This window comes from Mizuhopecten yessoensis, unplaced genomic scaffold (assembly GCF_002113885.1).
Source record: "Mizuhopecten yessoensis strain PY_sf001 unplaced genomic scaffold, ASM211388v2 scaffold8373, whole genome shotgun sequence".
In the NCBI taxonomy this organism is placed as follows: domain Eukaryota; kingdom Metazoa; phylum Mollusca; class Bivalvia; order Pectinida; family Pectinidae; genus Mizuhopecten; species Mizuhopecten yessoensis.
This window is the reverse complement of record NW_018407515.1, coordinates 388,528-414,703: the sequence shown is the minus strand read 5'-3', so window position 1 is coordinate 414,703 and position 26,176 is coordinate 388,528. Positions and strand designations below refer to the sequence as shown.

The following is a 26,176-nucleotide window of genomic DNA, read 5'->3' as shown; positions in this document are numbered from 1 at the left end:
TGGGTTGAGGATGTGGTACTGGGGATGTAGTGTTGAGGATGTGGAACTGGTGATGTGGGTTAAGGATGTGGTACTGGGGATGTTTGTTTTAGGATGTCACCATGTGGTTCTTAGGATGTGGTGTTAAAGATGTGGTACGGGGGATGTGGTGTTGATGATGTCGTTCTTGGGATGACGTGTTAAGGTTTTGGTAATGGGGATGAGGTGTTGAGGATGTGGTACAGGGGATATGATATTGTCGTGGTATTGTTTTTGTTGTATTATTGTCGAGGTATTATTGTGGTTGTAGGATAGTTGTTGTATTGTTTTTGTAGTATTGTCGTGGTATTGTTGTGGTTGTAGGATTGTCGATGAATTGTTTTCGCTGTAGTGTTGTTGTGGTATTGTTTTTGTTGTAGTATTGTCGTGGTATTGTTTTTGTAGTATTGTCGTGGTATTGTTGTGGTTGTAGGATTGTCGTGGTATTGTTGTGGTTGTAGTGTTGTCGTGGTATTCTTTTGTAGTATTGTCGTGGTATTGTTTGTTGTAGTATTGTCGTGGTATTGTTTGTTGTAGCATTGTCGTGGTATTGTTTTTGTAGTATTGTCGTGGTATTGTTGTGGTTGTTTGATTGTCGTTGTATTGTTTTTGTTGTAGGATTGTCGTGGTATTCTTGTGGTTGTAGTATTGTCGTGGTATTGTTTTTGTAGTATTGTCGTGGTATTGTTGCGGTTGTAGGATTGTTGTTGTATTGTTTTTGTAGTATTGTCGTGGTATTGTTGTGGTTGTAGGATTGTCGATGTATTGTTTTCGCTGTAGGATTGTCGTGGTATTCTTGTGGTTGTAGTATTGTCGTGGTATTGTTTTTGTAGTATTGTCGTGGTATTGTTGTGGTTGTAGGATTGTCGTGGTATTGTTTGTTGTAGTATTGTCGTGGTATTCTTTTGTAGTATTGTGGTGGTATTGTTGTGGTTGTAGAATTGTCGTGGTATTGTTGTGGTTGTAGGGTTGTCGTTGTATTGTTTTTGTTGTAGTGTTGTCGTGGTATTGTTTTTGTTGTAGTATTGTCGTGGTATTGTTTAAGTAGTATTGTCGTGGTATTGTTTCTGTTGTAGTATTGTCGTGGTATTGTTTTTGTAGTATTGTCGTGGTATTTTTTTTTGTAGTATTGTCGTGGTATTGTTTTTGTTGTAGTATTGTCGTGGTATTGTTGTGGTTGTAGGATTGTCGTTGTATTGTTTTTGTAGTAGTATTGTCGTGGTATTGTTGTGGTTTTAGTATTGTCGTGGTATTGTTGTGGTTGTAGGATTATCGTGATATTGTTTTTGTTGAAGTATTGTTGTTGTATTGTTTTTGTTGTAGTATTGTCGTGGTATTGTTGTGTTTGTAGTATTGTCGTGGTATTGTTTGTTGTAGTATTGTCGTGGTATTGTTTTTGTTGTAGTATTGTCGTGGTATTGTTTTTGTTGTAGTATTGTCGTGGTATTGTTTTGGTTGTAGGATTGTCGCTGTATTGTTTTTGTTGTAGTGTTGTCGTGGTATTGTTTTTTTGTAGTATTGTCGTGGTATTGTTGTGGTTGTAGGATTGTCGTTGTATTGTTATTGTTGTAGTATTGTTGTGGTATTGTTGTTGTATTGTTTTTGTTGGAGTATTGACGTGGTATTGTTGTAGTTGTAGTATTGTCGTGGTATTGTTTGTTGTAGTATTGTCGTGATATTGTTTTGGTTGTAGGATTGTCGTTGTATTCTTTTGTAGTATTGTCGTGGTATTGTTGTGGTTGTAGTATTGTCGTGGTATTGTTTTTGTTGTAGTATTGTTGTGGTATTTTTGTTGTTGTAGTATTGTTGTGGGATTTTTGTTGTTGTAGTATTGTCGTTGTATTGTTAATGTTGTAGTATTGTTGTGGTATTTTTGTTGTTGTAGTATTGTTGTTGTAATGTTTTTGGTGGAGTATTGACCTGGTATTGTTGTAGTTGTAGTAGTGTCGTGGTATTGTTGTGGTTGTAGTATTGTCGTGGTATTGTTGTGGCTGTAGGATTGTCATTGTATTGTTTTTGTTGTAGTATTGTCGTGGTATTGTTTTTGTTGTAGTATTGTCTTGGTATTGTTTTTGTTGTAGTATTGTCGTGATATTGTTGTGGTTGTAGGATTGGCGTGGTATTGTTTTTGTAGTAGTATTGTCGTGGTATTGTTTTTGTTGTAATATTGTCGTGGTATTGTTGTGGTTGTAGGATTGTCGTTGTATTGTTTTTGTTCTGGTATTGTCGTGGTATTGTTTTTGTTGTAGTATTGTCGTGATATTGTTATGGTTGTAGGATTATCATTGTTGTGTTTTTGTAGTATTGTCGTGGTATTGTTTGTAGTATTGTCGTGGTATTGTTGTGGTTGTAGTATTTTCGTGGTATTGTTGTGGTTGTAGGATTGTCGTGGTTTTGTTGTGGTTGTAGGATTGTCGTTGTATTGTTATTGTTGTAGTATTGTTGTGGTATTTTTGTTGTTGTAGTATTGTTGTTGTATTGTTTTTGTTGGAGTATTGACTTGGTATTGTTGTAGTTGTAGTATTGTCGTGATAATGTTGTGGTTGTAGGATTGTCGTGGTATTGTTTTTGTTGTAGTATTGTCGTGGTATTGTTTTTGTTGTAATATTGTCGTGGTATTGTTGTGGTTGTAGGATTGTCGTTGTATTGTTTTTGTTGTAGTATTGTCGTGGTATTGTTTTTGTTGTAATATTGTCGTGGTATTGTTGTGGTTGTAGGATTGTCGTGGTATTGTTTTTGTTATGGTATTGTCGTGATATTGTTATGGTTGTAGGATTGTCGATTAATTGTTTTTGTAGTAGTATTGTCGTGGTATTGTTTTTGTTGTAGTATTGTCGTGGTATTGTTATTGTTGTAGTATTGTCGTGGTATTTTAGTGGTTGTAGGACTGTCGTTGTATTGTTATTGTTGTAGTATTGTCGTGGTATTGTTGTGGTTGTAGGACTGTCGTTGTATTGTTATTGTTGTAGTATTGTCTTGGTATTATTTTTGTTGTAGTATTGTCGTGGTATTATTTTTGTTGTAGTATTGTCGTGGTATTGTTGTGGTTGTAGGATTGTCGTTGCATTGTTTTTGTTGTAGTATTGTTGTGGTTGAAGGATTATCATTGTATTGTTTTTGTTGTAGTATTGTCATTGTATTGTTTTTGTATTATTGTCGTGGTATTGTTTTTGTTGTAGTATTGTCGTGATATTGTTATGGTTGTAGTATTGTCGATAAATTGTTTTTGTAGTAGTATTGTCGTGGTATTGTTTTTGTTGTACTATTGTCGTGGTATTGTTGTGGTTGTAGTATTGTCGTGGTATTGTTTGTTGTAGTATTGTCGTGGTATTGTTGTGGTTGTAGGACTGTCGTTGTATTGTTATTGTTGTAGTATTGTCGTGGTATTATTTTTGCTGTAGTATTGTCGTGGTATTGTTTTTGTTGTAGTATTGTCGTGGTATTGTTGTGGTTGTAGGATTGTCGTTGCATTGTTTTTGTTGTAGTATTGTTGTGGTTGAAGGATTATCATTGTATTGTTTTTGTTGTAATATTGTCATTGTATTGTTTTTGTAGTATTGTCGTGGTATTGTTTTTGTTGTACTATTGTCGTGGTATTGTTGTGGTTGTAGTATTGTCGTGGTATTGTTTGTTGTAGTATTGTCGTGGTATTGTTGTGGTTGTAGGACTGTCGTTGTATTGTTATTGTTGTAGTATTGTCGTGGCATTATTTTTGTTGTAGTATTGTCGTGGTATTGTTTATGTTGTAGTATTGTCGTGGTATTGTTGTGGTTGTAGGATTTTAGTTGTATTGCTTTTGTTGTTGTATTGCTGTGGTATTGTTGTGGTTGTAGTATTGCTGTTGTATTGTTGTGAGTGTAGTGTTATCATGGTATTGTATGTTGTAATATTGTCATGGTATTGTTGTGGTTGTAGTGTTATCGTGGTATTGTTGTGGTTGTAGTGTTACCGTGGTATTGTTTATTTTAGGATTGCTGTGGTATTGTTGTGGTTGTAGTATTGCTGTGGTATTGTTGTGGTTGCAATGTTACCGTGGTATTGTTGTGGTTGTAGTGTTATCGTAGCATTGTTTATTGTAGTATTGCTGTGGTATTATTTATTGTAGTATTGCTGTGGTATTGTTGTGGTTGTAGTGTAACCGTGGTATTGTTGTGGTTGTAGTGTTATCATGGTATTGTATGTTGTAATATTGCTGTGGTATTGTTGTGGTTGTAGGATTATCATGGTATTGTTTGTTGTAATATTGCTTTGGTATTGTTGTGGTTGTAGTGTTACCGTGGTATTGTTTATTGTAGTATTGCTGTGTTATTGTTGTGGTTGTAGTATTGCTGTGGTATTGTTGTGGTTGCAGTGTTATCGTAGCATTGTTTATTGTAGTATTGCTGTGGTATTATTTATTGTAGTATTGCTCTGGTATTGTTGTGGTTGTAGTGTTACCTTGGTATTGTTTATTGTAGTATTGCTGTGGTATTGTTGTGGTTGTAGTATTGCTGTGGTATTGTTGTGGTTGTAGTGTTACCGTGGTATTGTTGTGGTTGTAGTGTTATCATGGTATTGTATGTTGTAATATTGCTGTGGTATTGTTGTGGTTTGGTGTTATCGTGGTATTGTTGTGGTTGGAGTGTTATCGTGGTATTGTTGTGGTTGTAGTATTGCTGTGGTATTGTTGTGGTTTGGTGTTATCGTGGTTTTGTTGTGGTTGTAGTGTTACCGTGGTATTGTTTATTGTAGTATTGCTGTGGTATTGTTGTGGTTGTAGTGTTACCGTGGTATTGTTGTGGTTGTAGTGTTATCATGGTATTGTATGTTGTAATATTGCTGTGGTATTGTTGTGGTTGAAGGATTGTCGTGGTATTGTTGTGGTTGTAGTGTAATCGTGGTATTGTTGTGGTTGTAATGTTACCGTAGTATTGTTTATTGTAGTATTGCTGTGGTATTGTTGTGGTTGTAGTATTGCTGTGGTATTGTTGTGGTTGCAGTGTTACCGTGGTATTGTTGTGGTTGTAGTGTTATCGTAGCATTGTTTATTGTAGTATTGCTGTGTTATTGTTTATTGTAGTATTGCTGTGGTATTGTTGTGGTTGTAGTGTTACCGTGGTATTGTTTATTGGAGTATTGCTGTGGTATTGTTGTGGTTGTAGTGTTATCGTGGTATTGTTGTGTTACCGTGGTTTTGTTTTTGGTTGTAGTGTTATCGTGGTATTGTTGTGGTTGTAGTGTTACCGTGGTATTGTTGTGGTTGTAGTGTTATCATGGTATTGTATGTTGTAATATTGCTGTGGTATTGTTGTGGTTGTGGTGTTATCATGGTATTGTTGTGGTTGTAGTGTTATCGTGGTATTGTTTGTTGTAGTGTTATCGTGGTATTGTTGTGGTTGTAGTGTTATCGTGGTATTGTTGTGGTTGTGGTGTTATTGTTGTGGTTGTAGTATTGCCGTGGTATTGTTAACTAGGTTTGGAATATATTAAGACGACACTATTTACTTTCACCCTTATTACTTGTTAGAGAGATGCTTCATTGTGGTACCAGAATCAAACGCACAAGTTCATTTTTAAGAGTTATCTAGCTGTACAGGCAAACCTTGCCTAAAGTAACTTAATGATAAGCTTAGTTCTGACATAGCCTACAGGGTATAGTAAAACTTTCTTACACTGCCATGATTTGTCCAGTGAAATGTTATAAAGAGGTTTAATGACATATCAAAGAAAATTGGTTAGAAGTACTGGAGAAAAGTGGAACGGAGACTTTGTAAGAGATTGGTAGGCAGTGTGGTAAATGAAATGGGGTATTCTATCAAGATTTAACTTTGGGTTGTTTTTTTCCAAATATAAAACATGGACTAGAATGCAAAGTATGGATGAGGACCAAACCAAGAGAAAATATAACAACTTGTTTTAGATATAGATTTATTCAGAGTTGTTTGTTCAACATTCACAATACACCTTATACTTCAACTGTTTTAAATATATTAAATAGTGATTTGCTGAAAACTGCAAAGTTCCGCTTAAGGTGTCACAGTCGACACATTTGTGTTCATACTTTTTTCTCATGATTGTGTGATCAAAATTTCTTTGAGTTATCATCAAACTTAGAGAATACCAAGTAGATGATTTAGGAAATAAAGTTATATTCCACATTGATAAGACTTTGTTTGCTATGATAAACTTCACATTTCAAAACTTCTACTTGGTTTTTAACAGAAAAATGTGAATATTGCAATAACTAGAAAAAAAAAGGTTCTTTCACATCAAGGTTTTTATCATAATTTATATATACATTATGTACAAACAATGCATAAAAATACTCAATTAACAAGAAAAAATGGTTGTCCATTGGGATGAAGGTATATTTTTTGCATTTCGGGATCCAGTACTTCAAAGTCACCACGTATGTGTAATGACTAAAATTTGTGTCACCACCTGTTCTCTTTCACTCGTTAATTCATTCTCCTCATCAAAATATCACAGTTTCTTAATTGTCTTTTTTAGTTAAGTTATCTCCCTTTCCTTCATGAACTCTCCACAAAGCGTCTGAAATCTTCGAGTGATATTCTTCCCTCTGGGTCCTGTGTGCACTGACAGATCAGCTGTGAGAAAAAAAGAAAGAAGAAAATCTTTAATTTGGGTGACAACTTGTGAAAACTTTCACAAGAATTCCTTTGAAATTATAATTTTAACTTTTACACCCATTGAAGCGAAAGTAATTATGTTTATATTGCAGTGTTGATCATATAAACTCACCGCATTTATGACATCATCGTCGACTGGGAGTTGCAAACTACGGCAGAGATTTTTCATGTTGTTGGCATCGATGTAACCTGTCCTGTCCTTATCGTATCGGAGGAACATCCCGTCCACGCGAGTCTTGTCTGTGATGGCGATTTTCTTGAGCTGGGCACGAATTTGTTGTACCAGAATCTCTAGGTCGCCCTCACTGTGGGAACAAATGCAGCAACATGTAGACATATATGGTCAGGTACCCAATGCATAATTATAGAAATATAAGACATTGTGTGACGGAGTGGACTCCAACACAATTACACTTAAAACATACAACCTCCGACAATGTTATCAAATACAACTAAACAGATTTCTTATTGAATATAGACTAAGCATGTGGATTAAGGAGATTTTTATCTAATGCCTAAGTTAGATCAGATGATTCTGGATTTTAAATTTCCAATGCATCTCTGACAGTTATCAAGTTAACTTTTATTGAGTGTCGAGATGCAAGCTCTGTGAAACACTTTAGTCCTCCTAGATTACTTAGGCTGGCTGAACTAGACTTACTTTCGTTTCACTTTCATCGGTCCTCCCTTGACTGCCTCAGACTTGGCGTGTGGTTCAGACAACTTCTGTTGTAATGACGATACTGTTGATTCTGGGACAAGCAAAAACAAACTTAATGTCTTTTTCATCATCATCAAGCATCAAATAAAATTAAAATCATTATATCTAAAAAATGTCAGCTTAAGATACATTTTTTTTAAATTCTGCATAAGAAAGTTGTGTTTTTACCCCAGGAATTTTGACCTTACAAATTCTGTATGTTTGATATGTTCAGATGAACAAGCTGTTGTGCTTTGAGATTGATATTTATTTACTATCAGATCCTTATAACGTTTACTCTTGAATTTTATATTCATTCTAACTTGCTCCATTTCTTTTTCCATATTTACAGATGTCCACATTATGTGTTTTTTGTTTATAGCATCATTAGTATGTGTACCTATTTATGAAATCACAATTCCAATGAATTCAAATTGCCTGTAGAGCCCAGAGAGGGCGAAAGTACTAGTGGAATATAGTCTTCAGTGTTCCATTGTAATTCTATTTCTATGGTCACATGGACATTTGATGTTTTATGACTAAATATATATACATACATGTATATAAAAACTGTATATACAATTTTTCCCTGAGTCAAACACAAAGATTTAACACTGATTAATTTAAAGATATTAAAAGTTGATTGTCAGGAAGAATGAAACCTTGATAATAAAAAAAGGAACATTGGTTCCAACAATAACACTAAATGGTAAAGTCAACGTAATTACCTGGGAATTGATGCTTGTGGCTCTGCATATATTCCAGTACATAGGCATCAGCGTTTATGATGATGAAGCGGTGCTTGAAGATGTCAATCACAGCACCAATGTAGAAATCCTGAGGGCCAAAGAAGCAAGGCTGGTCAGGTGGGCAGTTGGGCTTAGCTACACGGGTCCTTTCCAGGAATTTGCCACCGATGATTCCAGAATTTCTTACCGGAGGCTCGTAAATTGTCATCATATCATCAGCAAGACGATAGGAAATGATGAATCGTCTGCCCTTGTCTTCTGGCTTTACGGAATCCTAAAGAGAAGAAAACACATTGATATGATGTGAACTTATCATATACGATATTTATCATGAATACATACATGCCATAACTTTCCAGCGCAAAGAAGTGAGAACGGGTGAAATTTTTAGTGAATTTTGGTAAAGGTTACGCTTCAAGTGGAGGGATGACAGTTTTACACCAGGGGTGACAGTTTTACACCAGGGGTGACAGTTTTACACCAGGGATGACAGTTTTACACCAGGGGTGACGGTTCTAAAGGAGGGATGACAGTTTTACACCAGGGGTGACAGTTCTAGAGGAGGGATGACAGTTTTACACCAGGGATGACGGTTTTACACCAGGGGTGACAGTTTTACACCAGGGGTGACGGTTCTAGAGGAGGGATGACAGTTTTACACCAGGGATGACAGTTTTACACCAGGGGTGACAGTTTTATACCAGGAGTGACGGTTCTACACCAGGGGTGACAGTTTTACACCAGGGGTGACAGTTTTACACCAGGGGTAACAGTTCAAGAGGAGGGATGACAGTTTTACACCAGGGGTGACGGTTCTAGAGCAGGGATGACAGTTTTACACCAGGGCTGACAGTTCTAGAGGAGGGGTGGCAGTTTTACACAAGGGAATATGGTTTTACACCAGGGGTGACAGTTTTACACCAGGGGTAACGGTTCTAGAGGAGGGGTGACATTTTTACACAAGGGGTGATGGTTCTACACCAGGGGTGACAGTTTTACAACAGGGGTGATGGTTTTACACCAGGAGTGACAGTTTTATACAAGGGGTGACAGTTCTACACCAGGGGTGATGGTAACAGTTTTCTAGAACAGGGGTGACAGTTCTACACAAGGGTTGATGGTTCTACACGAGGGATGATGGTTTTTCATGAGGGATGACAGTTCTAAACAAGGGTTGATGGTTCTACACGAGGGATGATGGTTTTACACAAGGAGTGACAGTTCTACACCAGGGATGATGTTCTACAACAGAGGTGACAGCTTTACACCAGGGTAGACAGTTCTACAAAAGGGTTGATGGTTCTACACGAGGGATGACGGTTTTACATGAGGGATGACGGTTTTACATCAGGGATGATGGTCTACACCAGAGGTGACAGTTCCACACCAGGGATGATGGTTTTACATGAGGGATGACAGTTCTTCACAAGGAGTGACAGTTCTACACCAGGGATGATGTTCTACACCAGAGGTGACAGCTTTACACCAGGAGTGACGCTCTTTCCAGGGGTGACAGTCTTACACCAGGGTAGACAGTTCTACAAAAGGGTTGATGGTTCTACACGAGGGATGACAGTGCTTCACCATGGGTGATAGTTCTACACAAGGGATGATGTTCTACACCAGAGGTGACAGCTTTACACCAGGAGTGACGCTCTTTCCAGGGGTGACAGTCTTACACCAGGGTAGACAGTTCTACAAAAGGGGTGATGGTTCTACACGAGGGATGACAATTCTTCACCATGGGTGATAGTTCTACACAAGGGATGATGGTTCTACACCAGAGGTGACAGTTTTACACCAGGAGTGATGTACTATCCAGGGGTGACAGTCTTTCACTAGGGATGATGTTCTACACCAGAGGTGACAGCTTTACACCAGGGGAGACAGTTTTACACAAGGGGTGACTGTTCTTCCAGAGGTGATAGTTTTACCCCAGGGGAGACAGTTCTACACAAGGGGGGATGGTTCTATACCAGGAGTGACAGTTCTACACCAGGAGTGATGGTTCGACACAAGGGGTGACAGTTTTACACCAGGGTTGACAGTTTTACACCAGGGATGACAGTCTTACACCAGGGGTGACTGTTCTTCACCAGGAGTGACAGTTTTACACCAGGGGTGACAGTCTTACACCAGCGTGACTGTTCTTCACCAGGGGTGACAGTTTTACACCAGGGGTGAATGTAACGGTTCTAGACGAGAGGTGACAGTTCTACATCAGGGGTGACAGCTTTACACCAGGAGTGATGCTCTTTCCAGGGGTGACAGTTTTACACCAGGGTAGACGGTTCTACAAAAGGGTTGATGGTTCTACACGAGGGATGACAGTTTTACATGAGGGATGACAGTTTTACATCAGGGATTATGGTCTACACTAGAGGTGACAGTTCCACACCAGGGATGATGGTTTTACATGAGGGATGACAGTTCTTCACAAGGAGTGACAGTTCTACACCAGGGATGATGTTCTACACCAGAGGTGACAGCTTTACACCAGGAGTGATGTACTATCCAGGGTAGACAGTTCTACAAAAGGGGTAATGGTTCTACATGAGGGATGACAGTTCTTCACCATGGGTGATAGTTCTACACAAGGGATGATGGTTCTACACCAGAGGTGACAGTTTTACACCATGGGTGACAGCTTTACAACAGGGGTGATGGTTCTATACCAGAGTGATGGTTCTACACCAGGAGTGATGGTTCTACACCAGGGTTGACAGTTTTACACCAGGGATGACAGTTCTTTACCAGGGGTGACAGTTTTACACCAGGGGTGACAGTTTTACACCAGGGTTGACAGTTCTACACAAGGGATGACAGTTCTATACCAGGGGTGACAGTTTTACACCAGGGGTAAATGTAACGGTTCTAGACGAGGGGTGACAGTTCTACATCAGGGGTGACGGTTCTACACCAGGAGTGACGGTTCTACACCAGGAGTGAAGGTTCTATCCAGGGGTGACAGTTCTACTCCAGGAGTGACGGTTCTACACCAGGGGTGACGGTTTTACGTTAGGGATGACGGTTCAACACCAGGGTTGACTATTCTATCCAGGGGTGACAGTTCTACGCCAGGGTTGACAGTTTTACATCAGGGGTGACAGTTCAACACCAGGGGCGACAGTTCTATATGAGGGGCGATGGTTCTACACCAGGAGTGATGGTTCTACACCAGGGGTGACAGTTCTATACAAGGGATGATGGTTCTACACCAGGAGTGATGGTTCTACACCAGGGGTGACAGTTCTATATGAGGGGTGATGGTTCTACACCAGGAGTGATGGTTCCACATCAGGGGTGACAGTTCTATACAAGGGGTGACAGTTCTACACCAGGGGTTAAAGTACTATATGAAGGGTGATGGTTCCACATCAGGGGTGACAGTTCTACACCAGGAGTGACACTTTTACACCAGGGGTGACAGTTCTACATCAGGGTTGAAAGTTCTCCCCTTGAAGGTTCCAAACATTTATATACCTACCATGATAGCTTCAAAGCGTAGCACTTTATGGTCGTTTTCTAACATCTTGATGAAGTCCTTTTTGGGAGGTTGTGGGATCAAAGACAGACAAGATTGTAGGGAATCTTCAAGGGATCCAAACTGGTTGTAGGGAGGGATTTCCTGAAAAACAAATATATAATGACGTAAGATGGTATTCTAATAGAGCAAATGGCTAGGGCTGGAATTCAAGAAATATAGAGACATACAATACATGTTACGCCTATCTCAGCATAACTCCTGAGACATACAATACATGTTACGCCTATCTCAGCATAACTCCTGAGACATACAATACATGTTACGCCTATCTCAGCATAACTCCTGAGACATACAATACATGTTACGCCTATCTCAGCATAACTCCTGAGACATACAATACATGTTACGCCTATCTCAGCATAACTCCTGAGACATACAATACATGTTACGCCTATCTCAGCATAACTCCTGAAAAATATTTGTCCACGCAATGTTGTTTATTACAGCGAATTGGTAGGGACAAGGATCAATAAAGCAAATTGTAGAAATAAACCTAATGTAAAACTTTGTGAAGGAGTTGCAGAATGAGAGATCACACATCGTAAGATAATGTTTATTACAAAAACATGAATAATTGACACAATTTGCTTACATTCAAAAAGTTGTTTAATGAGTACTGACTGCATTTTTTAGCAATTTACATGAAAAGTAATCACTTGAGGCAAAAATTGTTTTGTTATTTTTTTGATATTTCATGTTCATGTTAATTTCGATCACTGAAATAGAATGACTGTTTGAAGCGTACATATTTTTAAGAATATGTGTCAGTAGAGCACACCTGCACTAGCCTGCCAACAAAAGCTTGATTTTATGTCAGTGCTTGCGAACTTCTTAGAAATTTACATTGGAAAAAATGTCCTTGTTCTATTACAACTTTGAAAACTAGAAAGTGTAAGAAATAATGTTTAGAAAAATATGAAAATTAACAGTATTTATTGTAAAAATCCTTATTCTAGGACATATTTTTATTACTGATTATATTTATACTGTATCATTTAAAATTGCTGTTTTTTTATCATTATTTGTAATAAACTTTGATAACAGATAGATTTTTTTTTAAATCTTTCAAAAAGACTGCAATTTTATTTATTTTATTTTATCTATACTATTATTATTTTGAATGTTCATCAAAACCAAATTCAAAATTGAGGCAACATCTGTTTGAAATATTTATTTCAATTGTATCAATTGCTTATTATTTTGAAAAGCAAACCTTGTCCAAATTACATCAATTGACGTCAAAAGTGATTTTTGGTGTTTTAACTATTTACTTCAGTATTCAGTTTTCCTCTGTCAAAACTGTCCATCATATTTAAGAGTGAATTCCTCCTTCTCATTGAAGGTAACATATTTCTAACTAGTAAATGAAAAATAAAAATCAGTTGTCAAGCCAGACCAACATTTCTCTGGTTCTAGTGTTTACTGGAAAACAGTGCCTTTGAAAAACCTGCCTGCTGAACTCTATTTCCACAGTTGAAACTGAAAGAACTTCGAAACTCTTTTATATTTAACCATCACAAGGACTTTGGGTGTTTCTTTTATTGTGTTTATATTTAATTTGTCCAAGGTGGGAAATTAATTAATTACTAAAAAAAAAAATCTAGGTAGTGAACTAAATTCTAAATAGGTCATCTGAGGTTCCTACACTGGATCATTTTTTATTTAACTTGACATTAAATATCTAAGGCTAGGCCCCAGGGTTCTTCAACTTAAGGGAAAATCCCTTATTTTGGTTATTTCAATTGGAAATCATTGCTGGAGTTAAGGGAAAAAAGTTTAGAAAAAAATTTGTAACTTCAACAATACATTTCAATGGGAAAACTAAGTTTAGGAAAGTTATAAAACATGACCTGAATATATGAACAAATTACCATCTTAGGAAGAGCCTTGGCCCTGTTCTGCACATCCACTGGCTTGAAGTCGGTCATTCCAAAGTTCTGGTAGAAGAATGCCTTTGTGAAGTTATCAAAGTCATACACAAGGAATCGGCGCCCGTATATTGACATCGGTGTGCCTAATTTGAAGTCTTTGGGTGTGAAATACTCTTTGATTTCGTGTTCTGACAGTTCCATTACAACTCCAGGGAATGAAGACTCTATGTTGTATCTGTCTTTAGGAACTTTGTGTCGTCCAATCAAAACTGGGAAAGGATCGCGTCCGTCATTGGGCGTGTGCACTTCTCGGACTTCCAATGTATCATCCACTAGGTAATACTGGACAAAAAATTTGGATTATAAATACTTAAAATTTGAGTTATTAATACTTAAAATTTGGGTTATGAATATTTAACATTTGGGTTATGAATACTTGAAATTTGGGTAATAAATACTTTTTTGTTTAATTAGAATAATGTATATTTTAGCTATTTGAGTATGCCTAAGTGTTTCCAATGAGTCATAAAAGAGAAGACAATATAGCGGTAATATTTCTTATGAAATTATTACATACATTTTAACATTTGTCCCATTATCATTTTTCCAGAAAAATTCATAAACTTTGTACAGGAAACGGTGCCTTTTTTGTTGTTTGGGGAATGGGGGCCAGGAGCTTTAGAATTTGGGAAAATGGTAGTGTAAAACTATCCAAACTTGGAATAATGTTTGTCATGTAAAAGCAATGTTTTATCTAATTACCATGAAGGCTTGAAATCATTTGATTACCAAAGCTTATTGACATTTAAATATGAAAAGCATCATAAACAATTAATAATATATTCTTGGTACTTTTGAATAAAAACTGGGGAAAAACACAATTAATTTTCCTTGGAGAACTGCATGGCCCAAAATTGGACAAAAAATCGTACTGATAAAATTTAAACTTGTTTGAAAATATAGTTATATATTACAGAAGAAACTCACATGGATAACAAATGGTCTACTCTCTCCAAACATGCTGTCTTGATCGTCCCAGATACAATAGAACCGCAGCACTTTACGGTCGAGTTCCAGGAATTGTTTGAGTTTGTCGAAGGAGGACGGAGTGTTGTAGGTTCGGAGAGCTGCTGCCTCCTTCCTCCTCTCGATGTAAGGATCGGTAGGGGCACCCTCGCTCTCGTTAACCACCATACCCTCACTCTCCAGGAAATTCTGTGGGAATTCAAAACAATGATTACATGTTACATCAACAGTTTGGATTTTTAAAACATCAGATTTTGAATATATAATATAAATATATATTTATAATATATAAATCAGATTTATTTTCTGTATCTGCTGCATATTTTAATATATGTTATAGTTGAACATTTCTAAACTGGTCACTGTCTAATCCAAATCCCTGTCAGATCTGGTTTAGATGGTCATAATGCAATAGTGTATTATTCCTGTGGGTGTTTTTTTACACCCAGTTTATTATATTAACATAGATTGAACAACCCTTTATACTGTAAAAAAAACTTAGACAATAATTGCACTTTTGACAAAAGGAAACATTATTAATAATGACGATATCAATTTAACACACCCTTGTGAATGCATCACAGCTGACGATTCTGAAAATTTTCCCATAAAATGTGACATTCATTCCATTGTTGAGGTCCCTCCAATGCCAATTACTCCCCTGGTCATCCTTGGGTAGCCTCTGTCTCTTGATGAGCTTTCCTGAATTTCAAAAAGACAAAAAATTATACATGTATTTGACAGGTCTTTTTTTCCAACTCAAGTTATAATTTGAAAACTTCAAAACCCATAAGCTTCAAGTGTCAAAGTAAATATTCTACTTTTGCAGCACTTTTTAAGATGCATGCATTATAAGAATTTCAATCTCCATATTTTCTTTGTAATATATCTGTTGGTCCTAAAGTAGATCCCATTAATCATCAGCAAAAATGTCTATTACACTAAATTCATTCACTTGAAGATATCTTTGAAGATATACAGCCAGGTTTCACCGTCTGGTGTTCTTGAAGTTTGCATATAGATATATATTAACTAGTAGCTAGCTAAAGTTCAATATTTCAAGAGAAATATGTTGGGGAGGATAGGCAAATGGATTCAAGCACCAGTGTGATAGGCCTACAAACCAGATTTTTGTGTACTAAAACTGTCAGATATAGAGCGTTTCTAATTTTTTTAAATTTTCAGTCTATTATTATTATAAAAATGTTCTTTTTTTTTTTTATCAAACTATACATTTGATATTTAAAGTTTGATTTTTTTTTTTTACATGTTACTTTTCAACAAGATTGCCAACCAGCAGTGAATATGCATGAACATCAGTTTATACCTTGTGGCATGCCAGAGTTCTCCACATGAGGCTCAACAACTGCAATACTGTCATCCTCAAGGTAGTAATATAGATCAACTGGTCGCACTCTGAAGTATTCATCAGGAGATTCATGGACAGTTTGCTTGAAGTAAGCATTGAATCTTAAAACCTGTAGCAGAAAACAGAAGTTTAAGAAACAAGAATCATATTAAGCATGTAAAAGAAAGAAAACACCCAGTTGTTCATCTATTCCTTTCCTTACTATTTTAAATGCTCTGAATATATTTCCCAGTCTATTAGATTAGTTTGTGTTTCCCTAGAACAACCACATTAAACCAGCATACCAACCATTATACTTTTTCTGATCCAAAAAAAGTGCTGTTATGGATAAATACATGTACTTTGACAATTTTGTAAGTTTCTGCAAATGTTTTAATTTTCCCAAATTGCTAATGGAGCCCAGTTAGATCAGGGACATACCTGTTGGTCACAACCTCGAAGTAAAATTAAGAATTAAATGGAGCGGAATTGATCTTGACTAACAAATAGTGTGTTAGATACTGCAATGCTTTCAAACTTGTAGATGGAAAAGGTGTAACTTTAACATAGAAGTAAAATCAAACTACCCTTACATGTACTTAGGACCAGATCAGTAATGACAATGACATTGTAAACAATATAGGTACATCTTGGTAATTAAAAAAATAAAACATGGTTTGAAGAACAAGTGAATAACTCAAAGATGAACTTGTCACTATCAAACTTTCATTAAAACACTATTAATCAATAATAATAATGATAAACAACGGTATATCATGATAACTGGTCATGACCAAGTGTGTCAACCATTATGAGCCAGTGCCTGCTGTCACAACTTCTGTACCTTTTTATCCCATGCTACATGACCTGGTACAAAGTCCTCTGGTGGAGCTTGCTTTGCCTGACCATAGGTCAATGTTGGGTTGAAATTCGCCAGCTCGTCAAGCTCCTGTTCAGAAAGTTGGTTGTAATTGATGGGCACACCACCAATTCCAGTGGTAGGCAGAATCTGTGTGGCATAGCCATTCTTATAGTTGAGCGAATGACTTCTATGGTATTTGGCTTTCTGTAAGTGACAAGATATAGATAAAATGAGCATACAAACTACAAGTTAAATGGGTTTTTTTATCCGTGAATTTCTTATCAATACAAACTGATGATAATCTGATAATATCAATGCTTTCAGAAAAGAAAAAACCCAGACATTATAGCAATTAAAGTAAACGTCCTGTTTAAGGACAAAATTTTACCTACACATAAAATGTTTATGATTATTTCTAGGATTTTCTTCCCAATTTTCCAGTTTTGTATTATAAATTAAAAAACATTTGAGATGTAAATCTGTCCATATGACAGACGAAAATAAAATTACTTTGCTTAATGGAACAGTTCTGATTAAATTGATTTGGGTATATAACATCATATCAACATGGTCTGTCTGCAGACAGCACAGTGCAAATACTGATCATTCGAAATTGTCGATGGCATTGTAACCAAAACACACGAGCAACTAACATTTTGCGTGAGTTATTAGAGTAAGACCTATACCTGAAGTAAACGACAAACATACAACTGACAGCTAAACATTGATGCACATTTATTTGTTATGTATCCTTGCTGGTTTTAAACAATGTAAAGAGATGCAACAGACTCGTAGCCATATTATGCTTGTATACGATACAGTAAACTGACAAACATTGAAACATCGCCATGGACATGAGAAATCGTCTGCTGTCAATAATTTTCGATGAAAATATATTTTAATACTTACTGTTGGATCTACAAATGAGTTTCCTGGGAGGAACGGTAGCCCTTCCATGGCGAATTCTTCCCTCCTAACAACCTAAACAGACACCCTTCTTCTTTCCAACTTGTTATCCCCAACAACACGATACACACCGAACACTGTTGCTGTGTAGTTGCTATGTAAACAAAGTTAACGCGAGAACTTACGAGAGGAAATTCTAAGCGCCACCTTCCGGATATGATGACTAATCTTACCTCCATTTTCAAAGAGTTCATATCAATGGACGTCGAAGTGGACGACAAATCTCCGCTTCAACTTTTCTGTTTAGTTTCCGTAACGTGATGAAACGTTGAATGTGCTCAATCACCAAACATGGAAGAGGTAAATGATAACCATGTGCATGCATTTCATTTATTTAGTCCGAATTCACTCTATATTTGTGAATATGTTAAATCTCAGATAAAGTTGATGAAACTGCAACTGTTAGCCTACTACATTGTATGAGCGGCTACAACATTTCAGCTCACTGTGCCGATCTTATCTTCCGATCTAAAAATGTTGTACGTACGTCTCTGCATAAAACCAGACAGTTGTTTATAAATTGAAAAAGAAACAACAATATGATGACGGCATTCATCGTGTAACAAGATAGTATTTATGCCTGGTTTAGAGCCAGACTGTCAGATGCTACTGTAATTATTATGAATTAAAAGTTTGTTATAGATTAGAAGTAGTCCAATCTCTTAAGATAATTATTCATAGCATATTTATTTTTGATATCTAGACATAACAATTAACGTCAAAGTATTATTCTTAAGGGCGGCTGGCCATGGGCCTAATATTTAAAAACAGTCATTAATTTCCCACGAACAATATCTGATTGGAACTGCCTCCCTCCAGATATCTGTGAACTTAAATAACTGCCTTCAAATCCGCCATAGCTAAATTACCATAAATCCCTATTTATTCATTTATTTACTTAATTGTATATATCTATTTACTTATTTATTTTCCCCTCCTTATGCAATGATCTCCAAATAACATAATCTTTAACTTGTTGAAGGCGGTTATTATAAAGTAGAAGTAGAAACATATATGAAAGGATTTAAATTACATGCTATATGGGCAAAGTCTAAAGATTCACATCATCAAAGCTTAGTATCTTTACTTTGAAAATAAAAACAAGTTGAGTGAGCCAGCACATTTGGATATATGCATACATACAGAAAAAAATACTTATTTATGTGTTTGCTCATATTTTTAGGTTAAAAGTGGCATGGTGACTTTAAATGATGGAAAAACACGTCCACAACCAATAAAACTGCAACTGTCTAGCGACACACTGACATTGCTGAAAGAGGAACTGGTTCCAGTGTACCAAGAAGAAAATGCAAACGAACTAATCAACAAAGTAAAAACAAAATGATGCACTTGATGATGATGTAGTAATGATAAAGATTAATGTAATGTTACAGAAGTATTAGATGAGGAAACTAGGTTGTAATCCAAATATGTACACACATATGTTCGGAAACGGATTTATATAAGTTATTTCAACTTGTTTCTGGATCCCATTCCTCTGTACTTTGTATGTTATGTGATGTAATGCAACTTAATTTGGAATGAAATAAAGTTTATATTAAATATGTACACAATGAAATGTCTTTTAAGCAGAACACTGGTCATTGGTACATTGTAGATCTAGATATAGTATCAGTGTTTTGGGGAAAAAGCTCTTATCCATTTTGATTCCAATCCATTTGATATAGGCATTTATATTAATTAGTACTAGCAATTTCCCCCAATTTTTTGGTTTTAAGATGAAAGATAAAAAATGAAACTTTTAAAGTTATTTATATTGAAGAAAAATAAATAAATATTCTGTTAATTATTTACATATTTCTGTGAATCAATTTTATAGGTACGAGAGGTTGTAATCCAGAAGCATGAGAAGACTGGCCTGGGAATTAGTTTGAAGGGTGGTGCTGAGAATCGCCTCCCTGTGCTGGTCTCAAAGTTGGTACCAGGACAGGCTGCAGCCCTTACAGGAGGCTTGTATGTAGGAGATGCCATTTTAAAGGTATCAGTCAAGGATATTGTATCAGGCATTCTATTGCAATCGTTATAATGATAGTTAATGCTCACTGCTAGATAAATACTTGAAAAAACAGTGATGCAGTTGCTTCATCCAATGACTACACACAAGTGGGGCCACAGGGTAACTTTAAAGTGCCATCTCACTGTAAAATGACACCATCCTGTGTTCCAGTCACAACGTACTGACAATGACTGCGAGGTTAACCGACTCCCATTCAAAACTGAATTCAAGCAGATAGCAATGAACTTCAAGTACCAAAATGAGGTTCTTTTCTTTGTCTCAGTCAGAAATAAAAAAAACTATAACCTGAAACCTGAAGCAGACAGCAATCAAAACCAATGTCAATTTTGTATGTTTGAAAACAAAACTTACTTTAATTTGAAAACTCTGCCTTTCTGCGAAAAGTTTTTAATGTCTGAATGGTAACAACTATGATTTGAATTAGCATTGATCATAACGTAAAATGTTGAGATATATATTTGTTTGGTAAGAAGCAATTGTTATATACATATATATATACGTTTTGTTTTCTCAATTTTTCACATTTTTTAACAATTTGATCGTTCTTTTTTACTATATATCACATTAATCCCTACAATTTCCATACAAACGTTTGTGAAATGCATTTGACATATTTTGTTGCATAAAATGTTGTTTAAAAATTATTTATTTCACAGTTCTGGAAAATGTCGCTCCAAAAACAATACAATGATAATACATATATATAAAATAATTTTAAAAAAAAGAGAGAGAGAAGATACCAACCTTTTTGGGGTATCCTTCCCTCTCCCTCCAAAAAAATGAAGAAAAAACAATTCATCAAATGTTCAGATTAAAAAAAAGTCAATTGCACCTTGTTGAAAACTTCTGGTTTCTTGGTATATGGAGATGCAGCCTTCTTAAGGTATTAGGTTCGTGTCACCATTTCTCAGTAGAATTTCTTAAAATTTTGTAGTTATATTGCTTTGAAGTAAAGAAAAAAAATTGCCACAAAAAAATATAGGTTGTCATAATTTTAAGGGTTTTAAATGGAAATTTATGTAAAAAGGAGTGAATGTTGGAAAAAATAATGAAAGACACATTCTTTTGCAAAATAATGTCAATAAAAATGATACTGCCATAGATTAGTATTGCATTAATGTATAATTTCAATTTAATAAATGCTGAAATTGTGTAAAATAAATTATCTATAAACGATTAAAAATTGACATTTTATAATACAACCATATACACATGATAATTGCATGTAAGAGTTATCTTCCTTGAAAAACTTCGCAGTAGTGAAATAGGTAGCCGGTTTCCTGAAGTACAGAAAAATGAACACATGTGACTCATTGATAAAAAACAACTGAATTAATGCCTGGATTGCTCTGAAATACTTTAATATTGAGAGTACACACTGTTCTGTCAATAATGAACATACAATATTCATCAGTTTAATATTAAACAATTGACTCATTAGAATATGCGGAATTTGTGATACTGTCTCCTTGCATTGGATTTTCAATTAGGGATGTACTTCCTTTTCCGTTTATCAATACACTCGTTCTACCTTTATCTATGATCTCATCAATTATTCAACAAAGATTTAAACGTTGGGCATTTTAAAATCAAACTATGCATTTGCTGTTTGTATTTATGCCATCCTCATATTTTTCCAATAAAAAATCCATTTGAACTAGATGCAAAAGAGCCCATTTACGTCACATGCAGTGCTGACACTGATTAGTGCTACAAGAAGCATGGATGTTAATGAATCAATACAGTGTATTTTCATTGACTACATAAAGTGTTGCCCTACACAATCAGTGCAGAATCACCTTGATCAATAGGTGAAGCTGTCACCAAGAAGTGTCGGTGTCTTGATAGATAGACAATTAAAACCACTATTTAAAGGGAAAATTAAGTGAAGTAAGTTTTTTTTATAACCTTGTCATAAGTTCTTCATGATAATATAGTTTGGTACTCCTTATGAACGATTCATGTTGAGAAATTGACAAAAGACAATGTTTTCTTGGCGTTTTTAATCAGTAATGGAGAAATCCTTAACTGTACAGCCGAGGAGAGAAGGTAAATCCTCGCTTTATTCACCTAGCCTCTCTGGAATTCAAGTACATGGATTTATTCTGAATTAAATTTATCTTCAACAGCATCTCAAACATCATTATAAATGAGTTTATGAATTAATCTATTTTACGTTTAAACCTATTGATATCATACTTTCTGCGGTTTGAAATTCTCCCAGTGCTCTAATTGAACATGTTCGTTTTTATTCAAATCCAAATATGAACAGTAATATCTTATTACAGGTAAATGCGATGTATTGTGTAAATTCAAGAACGTGTTATGTGCGAACTCAGACTCTGACTCATAACTGACACTGTGTTGTCGGTCGACAGCGTAGTGCTGTACATATTTACTTCTCGCTGAAAGGCCTGGATATTATTGCACTATTTCCGTCGTAGCTATTTTTATCACAGGCTTTCCCGAAATATGAAACTGACCACACTGAACATTCGTTAGGAGATATATATTTTCGGTATCAACTCAGTTTTCTGGTTCTCGTTTGACGAAATGGCCCCTTTAAAATATAAAATGGGCAGTATGTGCCAAAAAAATCAGAAAGTAATATGTTTCATATGGTAATAAAGAGAAAACTGTATCAACTGATTTTGTTCTCAGGTGAATGGAGAACCCTGTGACAGAGCCAGTCATGACGAGGTCATCAGTTTATTGAAATCAGCTGGGTCAGAGGTTACGCTGGTTGTAAAGCACTTCAAACCTGCAGCCGTTTTCCTCAATAAAGGTTGGTAATGATGTACATCTGAATGCTTCATCACCATATGATAGCTTATGTCAGTGGAAGATCTAACTGTTAGAAAAGTGGGACAAATTGTATTTCCTAATATCTTTTTCTGTTAAATACATATAATTGTCTAAAAATGAATTATTTGCTGTAAGAGTTGCATGTCCTTTCCAACTAATTAGTCAAAGGTAATTTTGGTCCAAAATATAATCTCCAGGGGCTACTGAAAACCCTGAATCGTCCAAAATATAATCTCCAGAGGCTACTGAAAACCCTGAATCGTCTGCCCCTAAAATATTCCTTTATCCACCCTGGGGTGTGAATCGAGACTAGGGGTTTCTGCAATGCAGAAATTCAAACTTCCCATTGTTTATTGAGTTTCTACACTCAATTGATTTTGAACACTACACTATGATGCTATTTAGAAACCAAGGAATTTTTCCAATTCTTGAGTGCAGATGAGTTGTAACCCCTCAAGATTTCCTGTGATCCCTTTTTCTATGTGAAGACATCCTTCTGCATTATATATATACAAATTAAATTATCTTTGATTACATTAGAAAAATATATATCGTAAATAAATGAACATAGAAGGGCAATTTGTTTATCACAACACAACCTAATGTACTCAGTTAAAGGTGCTTTATTTACATTTAACCATATTTATACGTGCCGACTGTACCTTGTGAAATGACAAAATTATTGTAATTGCCCTGACGAAGCCCTCTCCCATGCGTAACCAGTCAGCATGTGTTAGATGTAAACAAAGCACTGTTAGCTGAGTACGTCAGGTTGTGTTGTGAGTGCACCTCCGTGTTCATATATCTTAAGTCATATGCAATCACCCTGCATATACTTAGAGGTGTCCACGTCTAGACGACAAACCTGATACATCACCGTAAAGAAGCAAGGCGCTGGCTTTCAGGATATTCAGGAGAAGCATTGGGGGGGTCTGTTATCACAGCAAGATCATGTAAACGAACTGGTCAAATGCAAAATGAGCTCAACTACATTACCTTCCTGTATTTAAAAGAGAAGAGGGGTTTCAGGGCTTTCAGTTGACCCTTGACATTTACCAATTTCAGAGAACATTTAACCTTTTTTATGAAGTTTGAAGTGTTAAAACATTCATCAAATACATGTAGACATGTCTTTTCAAATCCAAGAGTCAAAACCCATTTTTGGTCCTCAAATACATACTCTCAAGGGTCAAATGAAAGCCCTGGCTCTGAATCACTCGACTGTACAACATTGAATTTGTTTATTTTCAGATCAGCAAGCAGGAAACAACAACAATTCGCCAATGGTAGGTGTATTATCGTGGATTTCTCTGACGCAAGGGTAACCTTTGAGGTTTTCTTGCGTAGATATTAGAGCAATGTACTCTGGTCAGGTATGCATACAGGATACAAATGAGTTCTGGGCATTAATGGAAGTCTAGGTGATTTAATTATTCCTTGATAACATTTCAAAGATATGCATTATGTAGGATTTTTTTACCATGCGCAACATCAGGTTATTATGTAGTATAACATTGATCTATTATGAACAGGGAATATGTAGGTAATCTTTATGTAGGCATTTTTGGGAAAGGAGTATGTCAAATATATCAAGGTAACTGTGACCACCCTATAAAATCCTATTGAAGGGTTATTTGTTAAGTATTTATTAAATCTTATATTGTACAAAATAATAACTTATTCAATATTCATTCAAACTTAACAAAGCAATGGGAGGTAGTCCAATCACGTGTAATGCCTCATTTTAAGATATAGCTGATTGTCTGCAGGAAGAAGACTCGTCCCAGTTTCCGCGTCTGGAGCGTCAATGGTCAGTCTACGTTTCTATACCACTGCTGTTTGCCTATCTCACTCGCTACTGTCCTGGGACTGACAAACTCAGGTAAGCATCATTAATCTGACAATATTTTTCTCTCTGTAAATTTTGGATCAAATATCAATCCCATTCTCAATCAGATTTGGTTTTGTTTTTGCCATTCCTGTCAAGATAAGAGTCACAATTGATCATTTTTTTCTTCAAAGTTATGTTTTTCTCAAGCGTCCTTTACCTATAATATGGACAAAAGTCAGGTATTATGACTTACAATTTTCCACTGTAAATTGTTTGTAAGCCTAAAGGTCAAAATGTTTTCTCAGAGCGAATGCATTTGAGATTGTCAGTGTGGACGGGGCTTCGACAGGCGTTATTCACTGTGATGATAGCCACTCTTTGGCTGACTGGATCAGAGCAATCACCAATAACATCTCATCTCTCTTAACTCAGATGGTAAGTGTATATACATATTGGTTATAACATCTCATATCTCGTAACTAAGCTTTGTTATCAGTAGTTCAAAAAAACTTGTTTTATCAATCAATTCTCGTTAGTAGCTCTAAACATGTTTTACTCACTGTGAATTCACAGCAGCCTGTTCAGGTGTAAGTGTGAAAAAAAATAGCATCGGTAACAGCAGGAACATTCAGAATTATTATGAAATGGAATGCAGATATTAGTTATTTATCAGTTGAAATATTTCAAATGTGCTATATCTCAATAATTGATAAATTGCACAAAGATAACGACAGAAATCAAAGATTAAAAGAAAGGAGCAAATTATTGTTGCTGTTAATATTTGGCTAGTTGGAAATTATCATCTGGACGTAATGGCTAGAAGCTCGGCGTCACAGAACTATTTTCAGTTGGGGATGGGTCAATTTAATAGAACTTAGAAAAGAGGGGATATAATCAATGACGGGAACCAATTGAATTAAGTCATGATTATGTTAAAGTAATGTAATTTAAAAATTCAAAAATGTTAAAAAATGTAAATACGATTTTAAATTTTCATTTTGTAGATAAAAATGAGTAACAGACTGCTGATACCAGAAGAACAGGTATGAACCCACAGTTTATTACTCTTTACGAACTTTCAAAGTCTGTTAAGGCAACTTCTCCTTATAGAAATAATGATAATGATAAAGGCTTTATTTATTAGCTCACCTGGTCCGAAGGACCAAGGTGAGCTTATGCCATACCTTGGCGTCCGTCCGTACGTCGTACGTCCGTCAACAATTTCTTTAAACGACTTCTTCTTCTTAACCACTGATTGGAACTCAACTAAATTTGACTGGAAGCATCCCTAGGTGGTGGGGATTCAAAATTGTACAAATGGTGGGGCTGACCCCCAAGGGGGCTGGGGGGCGGGGCAAAAAGGGGTCATTTTGGCTATATTGCTTTAAGCGACTTCTTCTCTAGAAATAAGAAGTCGATATCAACCATATTTGACTGGAAGCATCCCTAGTTGGTGGGGATTCAAAATTGTACAAATGAGAGGGCTGACCCCCCAGGGGGCGGGGCAAAAAGGGGTCAATTTGGCTATATTGCTACAAACGACTTCTTCTGTAGAACTATGCCATGGATATCAACCATGTTTGACTGGAAGCATCCCTAGGTGGTGGGAATTCAAAATTGTACAAATGATGGGGCTGACCCCCCAGGGGGCTCAGGGGCGGGGCAAAAGGGGGGCAATTTGGCTATATTGCTACAAGCGACTTCTTCTGTAGAACTATGCCATGGATATCAACCATATTTGACTGGAAGCATCCCTAGGTGGTGGGGATTCAAAATTGTACAAATG

General features: G+C 36.1%; 2 protein-coding genes across 2 annotated transcripts in view; one reads left to right on the top strand and one right to left on the bottom strand.

The window, feature by feature from the left end:
* Nucleotides 1-5,908: 5,908 nt before the first annotated feature.
* On the bottom strand, nt 5,909-17,822 carry LOC110455765 (EF-hand domain-containing protein 1-like). The gene is made up of 11 exons (XM_021506126.1): nt 17,660-17,822; nt 16,733-16,954; nt 15,868-16,018; nt 15,106-15,242; nt 14,502-14,729; nt 13,515-13,856; nt 11,584-11,724; nt 8,076-8,370; nt 7,309-7,399; nt 6,760-6,952; nt 5,909-6,605 (listed from the first exon to the last, which is right to left on the bottom strand). The coding sequence occupies exons 1-11, from the start codon at nt 17,705-17,707 to the stop codon at nt 6,528-6,530; spliced, it is 1,926 nt and encodes a 641-aa protein (XP_021361801.1). The 5' UTR covers nt 17,708-17,822; the 3' UTR covers nt 5,909-6,527.
* A 93-nt stretch (nt 17,823-17,915) lies between these two features.
* LOC110455759 (gamma-1-syntrophin-like) overlaps nt 17,916-26,176 on the top strand; it is a 19,116-nt gene continuing 10,855 nt past the window's right edge. The window contains exons 1-8 of the mRNA XM_021506117.1: nt 17,916-18,016; nt 18,900-19,046; nt 19,557-19,715; nt 22,416-22,539; nt 23,811-23,845; nt 24,329-24,441; nt 24,696-24,825; nt 25,395-25,433. Of these exons, the coding sequence (XP_021361792.1) occupies nt 18,008-18,016; nt 18,900-19,046; nt 19,557-19,715; nt 22,416-22,539; nt 23,811-23,845; nt 24,329-24,441; nt 24,696-24,825; nt 25,395-25,433 (756 nt within the window). The 5' untranslated portion in view covers nt 17,916-18,007. The remainder of the gene's footprint in view (nt 18,017-18,899; nt 19,047-19,556; nt 19,716-22,415; nt 22,540-23,810; nt 23,846-24,328; nt 24,442-24,695; nt 24,826-25,394; nt 25,434-26,176) is intronic.

What these genes read in the sequence shown, in the direction of transcription:
- LOC110455765 (XM_021506126.1), bottom strand. Translation starts at nt 17,707, where the DNA reads ATGGAAGGGCTACCGTTCCTCCCAGGAAACTCATTTGTAGATCCAACA. An exon ending in GTAGACCATTTGTTATCCAT is followed by an intron (nt 13,857 to 14,501) that starts GTGAGTTTCTTC and finishes TTTTTTGTCCAG; the next exon opens with TATTACCTAGTGGATGATAC. An exon ending in CCAAGGCTCTTCCTAAGATG is followed by an intron (nt 11,725 to 13,514) that starts GTAATTTGTTCA and finishes TTTGTTTTTCAG; the next exon opens with GAAATCCCTCCCTACAACCA.